Here is a 14,431-nt window from a genome sequence, read left to right as displayed (position 1 = left end):
TTTTGGTTTGTAAAGGAAATCATTAGAAGAGTTTATGACTGCTTAGGAAGTTGAACTGGCTGGAGCTGATAGACACACAGTAAAGGATAAGTACATGTGTCTTAACCTATGTATTAGGCAATTATTCTCACAGCTAACCTAGCATGTAGTTCACTATAATTTCAGAGAGTTTGCATAGCTGTCCTCAAATTGCTCAGTTGTCAAAAAAATGTTTTGTGTTTTTTTTGTTCCACCTATGATTTCCAGGTTACTGAGTCATTCCGTAATCTACCAAACTGGTAAATTCAGAGTTTCTAAAGACCAGGAGTGTGCTTTTAATCACATGCAGAACCATTTAATGTTTAGGATCAAAGTGCAGTTAAGGTGGGGGTGGAGGTGGAGCATGCAATAATGACCAAGTGACTCAATCCCCCAGAAGACCTGTACTTATAATGGAAGAACTAGCAGGCACAGGGTGGTCTCAAACAGAGTAGTGTTTTATTGTTGTTTTCTTGCTTTTCTAGATGATAAATTAACCGTATTCAATATACCTGCCCTACTAATCCACATAAACACATAAGCTGTTAGAGACAGTTATACATTTAAGTTAAACATTCTTATGAATGTTTATTTACTATAGAAAAGACAGACTTTTTTTCCCTAAATAAATGTGCTTGAGTTTCTGCTATGTGCCAAGTACAATTCTAGGCACAAGAATCAAAATGATCTGCAAGTGGACATGGGAAGAAGGATGAGAGGATGTGATCCAGATCACAGATGGAAGCTGTGAAATTATTCCATTTAAGCAGACAGTAAGACAGAAGATGAGAGTAGAGATGCAGGTCGGTTGGTAAATTTGGTATTGGGAAGTTAAGGCAGCTCTTGCCTGATGATCTTTCATTTTTCAAGAAAATGTGAGGCTAGGTCATCAGTTGAGAGTTGAGAGTTGAGAGATACAGGGCGAATAGGGCAAAGAAGAGCTCAATGCTTGAAGGGTATAAACTAGTTATCTCAAAGTATAAAAGCAATCTCCCTAGGCAGAGGCAGTAAGATTGCCAGAAGTTACATTTGATCACCTGAAATTTATGATTATGAGTTTAAAGAGGAATTAGTCGGTTGGTTGTATTGTTTTCTATAGCAGCATTGAGCTCTTTGGGGGTAGAGGCTGTGTATGCAGATAGTTGAGTTAAACCTATCTAGGTTTTGAAAAGTGACTATTTGAAAATAGTGAGGCAAACGAGTTGAGGGTATTTACAAATGAATGATGACTGAGGTGGAAAATAAAAAGCAAATTGGCCACATGAGGGAGGTGAGAGAAAGTAGTAAGGATAATAAATTGGAGACTTGGATAGAATTACAGATTGCTAGGTTGAACATACCAGAATAAATGACTAGGAATAATAGGGGTAATTTTCAATAGCACAGATAGTTGAACTTATGATTTTAGAGGTGATGTAATATTTGGAATGAAACCTACAAAGGTGGAATGATGAAAGTGGATGACCGGGAAGTGGAAGTGGAGCGAAAGTCATGGGAGGTGAAGAAGCTAAGAAATGAAGAGACTAGAGTGTTGGATAGATTACTATTGTCAATGTTGAATTAACCAAAAATGATGACAGACCTTGGAAAGAAGAGAATATACTTAGCCAAGCCTAAAACTAAATGAGGTGGAGTGATTCAGAAATCAATACCTGACACTTCACAGTGAAGCCGGTGGATAGAAGCTAGTATAGTGTGATGGCAGGAATATCAAAGTGCTTGGTTTATTTGAAAGCAAATGAGTAGAAATGGTTTGCAAGTAGAATCAGGGATCAAGGAGAACACGTATCTTTTCTTGAAGCTGTGAGGTAAATGGGGTGTGAGGAAGAAAGTCAACTTTTTCTTAAAAGGGCTGCTGAGTTATTATTGGTGGTGTCCTTAGCTGACATCCAGGTTTTAATTGGTGGAAAGAAAAAAAAAAGGGTGAAGTGACTGTTGGGAGAAGATGATTAAGATAAATGGGAGTTCACAGATGACAGACGATGGGCATCAGAGGGCAGGGAGGAAGGCACTGATGGGTTAGATATAAGAGACTGGGTTGTATCTGAGGATACAAATAACCATTCAGGAATAAAAATCTGGGGAATGTGGATGCACTGGGAAGCTTAGACTTGTGATGGCAAGTGAAACAGGTAGAGATTTAAGAGTGACAGATCCTTTGTGTCTTAGATGAAGGTGAGCCATTAATTCCACCTATAATCCTGAGTATTGCTACAGGGCATAGGCTGCCTTGGTGACTACACTCACAAGAGCACAAGGTGTTGTAATAGTTTCCAAAACATCTGGTCCTTCATGCAGCTCATGGTGGTGTTCAAGTGGCCTAAAATTCAGTGATGATATTTTCTTTCACTCAATTACGTAGCTAAGAATGAGGTTTGAAACAGGGTGCCATAATTAGTTTGAATGAGGGTACTATGCTGAAAAAATATATGTCTATATACACACACGTATCTACATGCGTGTGTGTGTATATAAAATCTTACCAAATTGTACATGAGGAGGCTTCTCAGTTTCAGTTATTTGTAACATTATATATCATCATTAAATATTGTTCACTTGACAAATACTTATTTCAGGACTAGTGGAAAGACTGTAGGCAGGGAGGTCTTCCAGAAGAAATTGGTATTTAAACTGATACCTAGAGGGTAAGAAAAGTTATTAGAGCAACCAAAAGGGGAAAGGGTAGTTCAAGCAAGAAAAAAAAAAAAAGTGTTTATCTGCCAGGAGATAAAGAACAGCTTGGCCCTTCCAAGAATTGAGGAAGCTGGTTTGGTAGAAGTACTGAGGGACCTAGTAGGGTGTAAGGCTGGAGAAATAGTCAGGGGCGTATCACTAAAGACTTTTTATGCTATTTTGAGGAGGTTTGTTGTTTTCTTATAGTGAGGGAAAGCTGTTCATCTTCAGAAGAGCATCTTCTGTTTTGTGTTTTAGAAGGATTAGAGCAGGCGAGATTGAAGACAAAGAGGCCAGTTAGGAAATTGTTGATGTTTTACAAGCGAGAAATGAAGGCAGACTGGATTAAGTAGGAAGAAAGAAAACTAAAAGGATTTGTGTATAGAAATGATGGATCTTTTTTGACTAATTAGGAACTGTGGGTGAGAGGAAAGCAATCTGGAAGGTGTAAACAAATTAAGAATCAACTTTCAAAACATGTGCCAAGTCTCCTATGAATGTGTTGTCTCCAAAGTTTATTTCTGATCATTTAAAATAACTTACCATTGCTTTTGCAATATAGATCAACATCGGTCTAGCGGTTTCAATTTATATAAGAACAAACTATATTATTTTTCTATCAAGCAGCTCTGAAGAAGGAGACATAGTCTGTTACATATATATCTTTAGTGCATACTCGCCCTGTCAAAAGGACTAAATGCCTGAGCAATTTAAAGAAAAAAAAATCAGAGGCAAACTGAAAAATTATGGCCTATAGGGAGCATATGCAAATTTCACAAAAATTAATGAAATGCTTTTCCTTAGGGAGCATCTTATGATGCAATAAGACAATATTTACATTTTAAAGGAGCTTTTCTTTTTTTTTTTTTTCAGAGACTTCCTTCATATAGGAGCTGGAGGACACAGCACATTGGAAATCAAGAAGAAAATAAAAGTAAAAACAGGAATTCTAATGTCATCCCATGTATGTAGTTTATTTTTTTATTTTTTGTATCAGATAAAGTTAAGCTCTTTTGGATTTGTTTAATGTGGGACACACAGTCATATAAATGATCTTGAAGCAAGTTTTCAACATTTGGTTGTTAATAGGGAAGAAGTTAATAGGTATTAAAATACTAGTTATTGCAAGAACTTATAATCCTGAACATTTACAATGGGCTTTGGAGGGTAGACTGTATTCAGTGTTTTCTTTTTACCAATTATTTCAGAAATGGGTTGTCATAAAAGTGAAATATTTAAAGCGGGAGAAAAAAGAGCAAGTCTCTTTTACCCATTTTCTTTCATTTTTAGTTTATTTCAGTTATTTACTCCGGGGTAATTGACAAATAGTAAAAATTACATCCATTTGTTCTCTTTATGTTTCCTTTTTATCCCTTATAACTGGGAGGTTGAAAGTAGGGGGAAAATACTCTATAAATTCCAAATCTTCAAATTTAACAGATCAAAATATGCGCAGTTTCAATACTTGAATTCTACTATTTAAGCATATTAAAATGATCACATATAGTAATTTTATTCAGCTGCATAAACTAAAATTAGCATGGATAAAATATAACACAAGTTGATAAATTAGACGACCAAATAAATCAGATCAGTGCATGGTTGACCTAGTTAATTTTCACAGGAGTCCTTATGAATGTAGTTTAAAATATGGAATTGATGGTGATATGGTTAATCAAATCATTTGACCAAGTTATTATAAATTATAGAAATTAAGAAACAGTGAGACATTATAGATCAAATAATTTTCTGGGCTAAATAATTAATCAAAGCTACCCATATAAGATTGTTAATTTAATATTACTGGAGTATAATTGAGGGAAAAAATCTACGCTATGTATTTTGTAAACTTATATCAAGCAGAATTATAATAGTCCATGGGAAATTAAAGTATATGTATCAAAGATTAAATAATCATATATAATGATATGATATCTCTTTGTTGTTTGACATGGAATTATGTTTCATGTTTTTTCCTGGAATCCTTTTTCTTAGACTTTTGTTGTATAATTTGTTTATCAACAAGTACTGAATTTTATATAGGATCTTATTTCATGTAAATCAGTAAGTTTTCATAATACAATCTGTCCCTTTTTAAATACTTTCAAATTTCCACATGACAATGAAGAAGAAATTTAATTTTTTCAAGGAAGACTTACTACTGATTTATTTCACATAGATGACTATAACAGAGTGCCACTTAAACATGAGCTGGAAATGAGTAAAGAGAGTGAGCATGATTCAGATGAATCCTCTGATGATGACAGTGATTCAGAGGAACCAAGCAAATACATCAATGCATCTTTTATAATGGTAGGTACTTAAATTGCCAAAACCCAAGATCCAAACATTTTAAAATAATATCTATGTTATTAGGGCCATTCATTAAGTGATTTTATAAAAGAATAATGAACTTGGTCATAACTACATATAGATTGACATGAGAGTTTCAATTTCAATGCTACATTTTAACTTAATGAAAGATTTAAAAATACTATAACCTAATAACCTGAGACAAAATAAGATAATGCTATTGGTTATATTTTATGGCAAATATAGCTATAATCACATCAATTTTAAAAATAGTAAAATTTGAGCAAATACAAGTATTTGAAAATGTTTATACATACTCAGATACCCAAATTGTAGGCAATGCCAAATTTGTATATTTGTATGGTTAGAAACTTTTCATTCAGATAAACTGAATTATTAGGTGAGTCTGTGTCATATCCCCCCACTTTTTAAATTAACTGAGAATTCAAATAATGAAACTTTAGTCATTTATTAAATATTTATTATTTATACACTGAGTTGGATTTACTTATTTTCCAAAGTTTCCTAAAGCACACATTCATAGAATATTAGTTTAATTAGGAAATATAATAAGAATGTAAAGACACTAATTAAAATTAGTATAGACACGATGAAGGTAATTTGAAATGCTTAAGTAATTCCTTTTTACAATCACACTAACCTTGATAGAGAAACAAAAAGGTGTGTCTTTTGTGGAAGGGAAAACTTGTTTCGCAAGATATGTTGTAATCTTGATTTCACATTATTAGCTAAGAATTACTATTATCTGTATAATTATTTTACATATAGCTATCACATTGTTTCTTGTAAGAAACACAAGAATATTACTATTTGTATGTAACAGCATTGATATCAAACTAAGTGACTATATTTCCAAATGGTTACTTTAAGAATCTACTGAGCTCTCTTCTGTAGTAACGAAGTCCCACCCTTTTTTTGCCTAAAAAGAGCTACTGGAAACCTGAAGTGATGATTGCTGCTCAGGGACCACTGAAGGAGACCATTGGTGACTTTTGGCAGATGATCTTCCAAAGAAAAGTCAAAGTTATTGTTATGCTGACAGAACTGAAACATGGAGACCAGGTTTGTACTTTTGAGGATTTTCTTTTAAGCCTTTCTGTCATAAAACGTCATTCTCTAGTCTTGGATTGCTTGCTTGATGGCCACACCCACGTCTTTTTTTATCCCTCCGTCACATAATTCTGTCTGCTCAGTCTTATCCCTTTCACCCTGGTGTTGGCCTCCATCAGCTGTGTCTGGATTCTGACAGTCCCTCCTGTTTGCCCCCTCCAGTCTTGCATGCTGCTCACAGATTAGCCAGGATGCAGCAATGTCAGCGTCACAGCAAATAACAGCTACATTTTCACACTGTTTTCCTCATTTTCTCAAGATAAAAGCCAAGATCTTTTTGTGATATCCAGCACCCTGGACAATCACCCCCCTCATGTGTCTTTCATCTTCCTCCCATTTTTATGTTTTCCATCCTCTCCACTCTGGACAAGCAGGTTTCATGCCCAAGCCTAAACACACCATTTGCATTGTCATCACTGAGTCTAAACTTATTGATATTCCATGTAACTAAATGTGTGCTCTCTTCCAGTTTTGGCCCTATTCTTTTAACAAGACCAAACTCCTGAAAAATGTATCTATATCCTCCTTTATTCTCATATAATATTTATTGCCATAAAAGTCTATAGTTGAAGGTGAATCTAAGCTATAATTTGATTTTTTTACTTAATGCTTGTGACAGATATTTTATCCTTTTCTTAATGTCTTCAGTTATTACTGAAATTTCCCTGGTGGTAGATCTCACTCAGCTTTAGCACCAACCACATTATCTGACATATGTTCAAGCCTATTCAGTGAATAACCTTATAAGTATGCAAGAGATTTATGCTTTTATATGCCCCTCTCTCCCCCCTAAATCTCACTCTTTCTCACCCTCACCTGGTCCCCTTCCCCTGTACATGGAAAGTTGCTTTTTATGTTTTTTGTTTTAAAGGAATATAAGTCCAGATTTCGCATGGAATTCCCACAATCCTTTCCTTCATATAAATTGTGAAAGCTGGGAAACAGGATGGAAGTACCGGCAGGACTCCCTGTCTTTGTCAGAAATTGTGGGGTTGTAGTTGGTAGACAACAGTTTGTAGTGAGAAGAAACACTTTTGTAGTCTGGCCCTTTCCTTAGCTATGCAGACAAAATATATAAAGCTGCTCATGGTGTTGGTCAACAAGATGACAGAGACAAAGCTCCAAAAGATGCAGCCTCCTTCCTCAAGAACCACTGAAGGGACAGTGGGACCTGAGTTATTGAAAGGGTCGTGAATACCATTGACTCATGCCAGCCATAAATATTGAAGAGGTCATGATAAGCATGTGGAAAAGAGGAGCAAACCTCAAAGACTTACACTAAGGAAAACAGCTGTTCCGGGGGTGTCCCAGTTACCTCGATTGTGCTCAGCTTCCCTTTTCTCACACAAGGAAACACCACATATTTATTAAATGGGTCCCCAGCACTTAAATAGATTCTGGATTTTTATAAGTAGGTTTCAATTTTAGAACACAATAATTTTCATTTAATAGAAAAGAGGCACAGACAGAGAAAGAAAGGGAGAAAGAGGGAGACTGATCCTTTGCATATTTCAAATAGGAAACAAATTGTTGAATTGTCTTCTTTTATCTAGGAAATCTGTGCTCAGTACTGGGGAGAAGGAAAGCAAACATATGGAGATATCGAAGTTGACCTGAAAGACACAGACAAATCTTCAACTTATACCCTTCGTGTCTTTGAACTGAGACATTCCAAGGTATGGAAACAATTTGGGGAGTATGTTTCTTTGATATAATGGATCCGGTAGCAAAATGAATATAAATTACTCTATGCAGGCAAGGCCGTCATATAAATAATGTTTCAGAATAACATTTTAAAGTTATTTAAATAGAAGTAATTGTGAAGAAGATATGACTATCAAATTAGAAAATAAGCTGAACTTCACTCCAGTTAATGCTCTCTTCAATTCTGATTTTAGAGGAAAGACTCTCGAACTGTGTACCAGTACCAATATACTAACTGGAGTGTGGAGCAGCTTCCTGCAGAACCCAAGGAATTAATCTCTATGATTCAGGTCCTCAAACAAAAACTTCCCCAGAAGAATTCCTCTGAAGGGAACAAGCATCACAAGAGTACACCTCTACTCATTCACTGCAGGTGCGTGGGATTTGGTAGAATGTGTTCTCAAAATCATAATGCTTGACTTCTTGGTTCACATGTTGTCTTATCTATTTATCATCATATATGAAACACATAACCACAGTAAAAACTTCTTATGGAGTCAGTCACTCTCTTGGTTGTTTCCACAACACAACTATTGTAGAAATATAATAGAAGTGATTATATTATAGTGCAATAATTTTAAGTTGTGTTTTTTAATACTTGGTGTCATGTCATCTTTGATTCCTTGGTAGCTAACATTGAGCCAGGAATGTCATTTGTGTGAATGAATTAATGAATGGAAGGGTGTGTGAACAGATAGGTAGATGGGTATCACCTTACACATATACCCATATACATTGATCTACTCTCTTAGATGTCACAAAGACACCTAATATGTTTAAGGAACACAAAGTTTATTAAACATATTTTAAGTTAAATATTAACTGAAATCACAAAGCTTAGCAATTTTGATTTGAAACTCATTATTTAATTTTCTAAACTGAACCAAAGGCAAAGATTGTGATAATATCAATATTACTACTAGATTTTATTAGTTTCTTCATCTGTGATAGGTGCTTACATATTCACTTTAAATAAGCAATATAATTGAAAGAAAGATATATAATATAAAAGTTTACATGAAAAAGAATATTGAAGTAAATGAGAAATGAAAAATAGTAAAGTAAAATGAGAAATGTTTATCTAGTGAAAGACTTTTGGAATTTTTGAAAAAGTCTAATTGTTATTATTGGAATTGCATATACTAGAATCAAGCCTTAAGAAATATATGAATTTTCAGCATTTATGTGGAAAGAAAGCTGAGGAAGGGAAGTTTACACTGTAAAACTATATATGTTTCTTAGAATATGATTTATGTACAATAACTAAAGTGCCCTGCTGATAACATATTGTTTAAATTGAATCTTTATGATAATGCTTTATACTTCTCATTGTTTGGTAAACTATTTGATTGCCCGGTTTTTAGTGAATAATTCTACTAGGTATTACTTTTCTACTGATGCAGAAGTGAAAACATTTGTGAAACGTGGTAGAGAGGCAGAAGAATGAAGAAGAGCGTGTGTTCTAGTAATTTACAAAATATTAGGTCTAATATTTCTGATTACATCAGCTTCAAGCTATACCTTTCTCTTCTCCAAATCTTGGTTTCCTTATCTATCATACTGGCATTCTGATATTGGTTTAAACAACTTCAGATGTAAATAAAAATGCATTAAAATCCATAAAATACTAAATAAAAGAAAATATATTTGTAAAGTCTAAGACAAATAAGTTTTCAATTCCAGGATTATCACACTCTTAAATTGAAAAATTTGCCTAAAAATGCATTTAGCGTAAATAATTTGGTTCTTGAAAGAGGTTGGAATAAGATAATTATGATGAACATGAAGTAAAAAATATATTCTCTCTCTTCCTGTTTTTATTCTAATATCACCCTTTTTGGTGAGAGGTAGGATTATTTTCTATCTTTTCTTTCTTTTATAGGGATGGATCTCAGCAAACGGGAATATTTTGTGCTTTGTTAAATCTCTTAGAAAGTGCGGAAACAGAAGAGGTAGTGGATATTTTTCAAGTGGTAAAAGCTCTACGCAAAGCTAGGCCAGGCATGGTTTCCACATTCGTAAGTATCCTTCACCATTGCTTTTAACATGCTTGGAATTTCTTCTTTTTTTTCTTTTTGACGGTTTCCTTTTTTCTTTTCTCCTCTCCTTTCCTCTCTTTTGTTCTTTCTTCCCCTTTCCTTTTCTCTCCTCTATTTTCTTTCCTATTCTTTTATCTTTTCTACTTTTACATGATAATTCACATTAAATTATTATAAGAAGTCTAAATAAGAGCCTAAAGTTTACTAGCACTTTGTTGTGACAGTTCATGAAGAGTCTTTCCCTACATGCTCATGAATTTCTTAATTTTCTTTCCTTCACTCCTGTATCGATTTGTGTTGTGTAACAAACCACCCCCAAATTTGGGAGCCTAAACAAATAACATTTATTATGGTTCAGTAGTCTAATGATATGCTGGAATGCTCTGCTGGTGCCCTCAGGCTCAGCCAATGGAGACCAGGCTGACTCATTTGTCTGCCTTCAGCTGATGTGTGCCCTACAGTCTGGCTGGTCTAAAGTGACCTACACTGCCAGTAGGCTGGCATGTGGCTGCCATTTAGCTATGCCAACAACAGTGAGTGGGCCACATGTCCCTCCTCATCCAGAAGACTAGCCCAGGCCTATTCACATTAAAGCAGCAAGTTCCACAAGGGAAAGAAGACTTGTGTGAGACCACTTGAGGCCCAGGCTTAAAAGTGACACACATGTCTTCTTCTGTATGTTATTAGCCAAATAAGTCATAAAGCCTGCCCAGATTCAAGGGGTAGGGAAATAGACTCCACTTCTTGAGAAGCCCTGCAAATTCACATTGCAAAGAAATGTGGATACAGGAAGGAAAATAAGTTTTATATTCTTGTAATCGATCTATCGTGTATACCCTCTATGTGGTAGTAACTGTAAATGGTCATCTGGGAATTAATCCTTATTCACAATGTAAACTTAATTACTCACTAAAATATATAAAGCTTTTAATCATGTATGATATTGAGATTTCATATCTCGATACTTAAAAATGTATCAAATGCTTGCTATGTGCTCTTGCTATAAAGAGCTAATTGGTATGAGGGAAAGCCAGGTATTTACTAATCAATGTAGTGAGTAAAATGACAGAAAAATTACAAGAAGAACATGAACGAGGGCATTTAATTTAAACTTTAGGAATCAATAAACGCTTCTCGAAGCAGTGATTCCTGCCCTGATTCTTAAATAATGTGTAGGCATTAGACAGGAGGATAAGCACAAAACGTGGCATCATGAGCAAAGGCATGGAAATGGCCCATGAGCGGAGTGAACACTGGTTTGGGGTTGCTCCAAGGTAAAGTTCAAAAAGTATCCTGCAGTCAACCCTTTAGCACCATAAAGAAACTAAATTATTTAGATGTTTTTATGAGAACATATCAAAGTACTTTTCTGTCATCCAATACTTCCACAAATAAATCATTAGTTCTTGCTAATCTTCATCTGGCATAAAAATAATGACATCAACTTTCTTCATGTAATTTCCCACTTAATTCCTTTACTAGGAGCAATATCAATTCCTATATGACGTCATTGCCAGCACCTACCCTGCTCAGAATGGACAAGTAAAGAAAAACAACCATCAAGAAGATAAAATTGAATTTGATAATGAAGTGGACAAAGTAAAGCAGGATGCTAATTGTGTTAATCCACTTGGTGCCCCAGAAAAGCTCCCTGAAGCAAAGGAACAGGCTGAAGGTTCTGAACCCACGAGTGGCACTGAGGGGCCAGAACATTCTGTCAACGGTCCTGCAAGTCCAGCTTTAAATCAAGGTTCATAGGAAAAGACATAAATGGGTAACTCCAAACCTCCTGTTAGCTGTTATTTCTATTTTTGTAGAAGTAGGAAGTGAAAATAGGTATACAGTGGATTAATTAAATGCAGCGAACCAATATTTGTAGAAGGGTTCTATTTTACTACTGTGGAAGAATATTTAAGATAGTTTTGCCAGAACAGTTTGTACAGACGTATGCTTATTTTAAAATTTTATCTCTTATTCGGTAAAAAACAACTTCTTTGTAATCTTTATGTGTGTATGTGTATGTGTGTACGGGTGTGTGTTTGTGTGAGAGACAGAGAAAGAGAGAGAATTCTTTCAAGTGAATCTAAAAGCTCTTGCTTTTCCTTTGTTTTTATGAAGAAAAAATAAATACATTTTATATTAGAAGTGTTAACTTAGCTTGAAGGATCTGTTTTTAAAATCATAAACTGTGTGCAGACTCAATAAAATCATGTACATTTCTGAAATGACCTCAAGATGTCCTCCTTGTTCTACTCATATATATCATATAGTTTACTATTTTACTTCTAGAGATAGTACATAAAAGTGGTATGTGTGTGTATGCTACTACAAAAAACTAAACTAACATTGGGAAATCTTATATTCCATATATTAGCATTTAGTCCAATGTCTTTTTAAGCTTATTTAATTAAAAAATTTCCAGTGAGCTTATCATGCTGTCTTTACATGGGGTTTTCAATTTTTGCATGCTCGATTATTCCCTGTACAATATTTAAAATTTATTGCTTGATACTTTTGACAACAAATTAGGTTTTGTACAATTGAACTTAAATAAATGTCATTAAAATAAATAAATGCAACATGTATTAATATTCATTGTATAGAAATAGAAGAATACAAACATATTTGTTAAATATTTACATATGAAATTTAATATAGCTATTTTCATGGAATTTTTCATTGATATGAAAAATATGATATTGCATATGCATAGTTCCCATGTTAAATCCCATTCATAACTTTCATTAAAGCATTTACTTTGAATTTCTCCAATGCTTAGAATGTTTTTACCAGGAATGGATGTCGCTAATCATAATAAAATTCAACCATTATTTTTTTCTTCTTTATAATACATTGTGTTATATGTTCAAATATGAAATGTGTATGCACCTATTGAAATATGTTTAATGCAGTTATTAACATTTGCAGGACACTTTTACAGGCCCCGATTATCCAATAGTCTAATAATTGTTTAAGATCTAGAAAAAAAAATCAAGAATAGTGGTATTTTTCATGAAGTAATAAAAACTCGTTTTGGTGAATTCTGTAATAGCTTATTATGAAGGTCAAACACAACCTTTAGATTGGTTTGGTTTTCTATATCTTTACTTTTTTGTCTGATTTTATATGATGTCTTAACTATACAGCACCGATAATTGTCCATTCAACTCACATTTATTTTGTGTCCCTACTTCTAATTATTTCACTATTGTAACATATAAAATTAACAATTAACCCTTATAGTAGTATATAGATCCTTGTGCTTATTTAACAGATGAAAAGAAGTAAATTTTACAATGAAGCCACAGTTTCTAATTTATATTAAGGTTACTTATTACATCTTTACTTATTAATGAGAAAAGGGGATTAGAATCACCAATTATGGGCACAAAAAATAAAGTTTTCTTTCGCTTATCTCTTCAGTCACTCAAACTATTATGCATTCTTTTATTGAAACTTGATCATTTGCCATTTTCTAGATAATGTAGTTAAAATTTGCAGTTCTCATGTTCAATAGAACATTATGATGTATGCCTGCTTTATCTGCGAATTGCTTCAAAATACAAATAGCAGAAAGTCTAAATAATCTACAAGCAAAGTTTTTCTTCAGAAGTTTCAACTGCAAGTAACTTCTTCCAAATGTAGTTGTGTGTTTTAAATGTGTTTTCCACCTGACACTATCTATCTTTTGAAAGATAAAAACTACTTAGAAAATAGAGCAATAATAATTTCTATTAGTTTAAGAATCAAGCTTGAGACTTTTTTTTTCTACATATGGGAATTTGTTGTAAAGAAAGAGATGAAATAGTGGCTCAGAAAGCCCATTACTTTGTGAGAACATATACCAAACAGAAGGTGAGACCCATGGCACTAGAACATGGAATTATATGTCTATGATTTTTACCTGTAGAAAGAAATAATATGTGAATTACAGGTCTATGTCTATGGCTATGGGTTGCATTAATGGGGATCTGTTACACGGTATAAAAGATTTATTTGCTAAAGTTTGGCACTGCCATTATTAATTCTAGGATCCAGTCAGAAATATTAAGCAAAAAGTTTTGACTTACAAAACCCTGGTACACTGTAGGGATAATGTTCTGAATCCAGAACATTACATTTATTGGGCAAAAAGAAACTTCTAGGTTTCTTTTAAGGTTGTTTGCTTTATTCCTGGTATTAGAATTCGATGGGAATAAAAGATACATTTAGTAAGCCTAAACTTCAGGTCCCAAGCTATTAATTGTGTATGTAAGTGACAAATAAATATTTTCATTTAAGAGATATATATTTTAATATTTTCTTGCAAGAGGAAAACTGTGTAAAGTGATTAGCTGAACATCTGTGTTTGCAATGATAATTTTAAATGCGTTAAGCTTCCCCTCAGAATTCTTACATTTGTACAGAGAAATTTTCCTATTTTTGTTTTTTTCCCTCTAAAACATTAAACATAAAATTTATTTTTACAACTAACTAGGACTGATCTTAATTTTAGATTTATACCAGATATTGGTTACAAGATGATTTCATAACACCATATTAGATCTGAATAA

At 33.8% G+C, this 14,431-nt stretch overlaps 1 protein-coding gene across 5 annotated transcripts in view; it reads left to right on the top strand.

Annotated features, from left to right (window-relative positions):
* Nucleotides 1-13,502, top strand: part of PTPRC (protein tyrosine phosphatase receptor type C) — a 119,868-nt gene extending 106,366 nt beyond the window's left edge. For 2 of the 5 annotated variants that reach the window (XM_055378639.2, XM_055378638.2), the window contains exons 26-32: nt 3,565-3,655; nt 4,871-5,004; nt 5,953-6,087; nt 7,689-7,811; nt 8,034-8,212; nt 9,722-9,857; nt 11,361-13,498. In XM_055378639.2, coding sequence (XP_055234614.1) covers nt 3,565-3,655; nt 4,871-5,004; nt 5,953-6,087; nt 7,689-7,811; nt 8,034-8,212; nt 9,722-9,857; nt 11,361-11,636 — 1,074 coding nt within the window. In that variant the 3' untranslated portion in view covers nt 11,637-13,498. Of the gene's footprint in view, nt 1-3,564; nt 3,656-4,870; nt 5,005-5,952; nt 6,088-7,688; nt 7,812-8,033; nt 8,213-9,721; nt 9,858-11,360 lie in introns of all 5 variants that reach the window. The other 3 variants (XM_019028425.4, XM_019028411.4, XM_019028416.4) reach the window with 3 other exon arrangements.
* The last annotated feature ends 929 nt before the right edge of the window (nt 13,503-14,431 follow it).

This window comes from Gorilla gorilla, chromosome 1 (genome assembly GCF_029281585.2).
Source record: "Gorilla gorilla gorilla isolate KB3781 chromosome 1, NHGRI_mGorGor1-v2.1_pri, whole genome shotgun sequence".
Classification (NCBI taxonomy): Eukaryota; Metazoa; Chordata; class Mammalia; order Primates; family Hominidae; genus Gorilla; species Gorilla gorilla.
The sequence above is the reverse complement of the archived record's forward strand: the minus strand, read 5'-3'. Positions and strand labels throughout refer to the sequence as shown.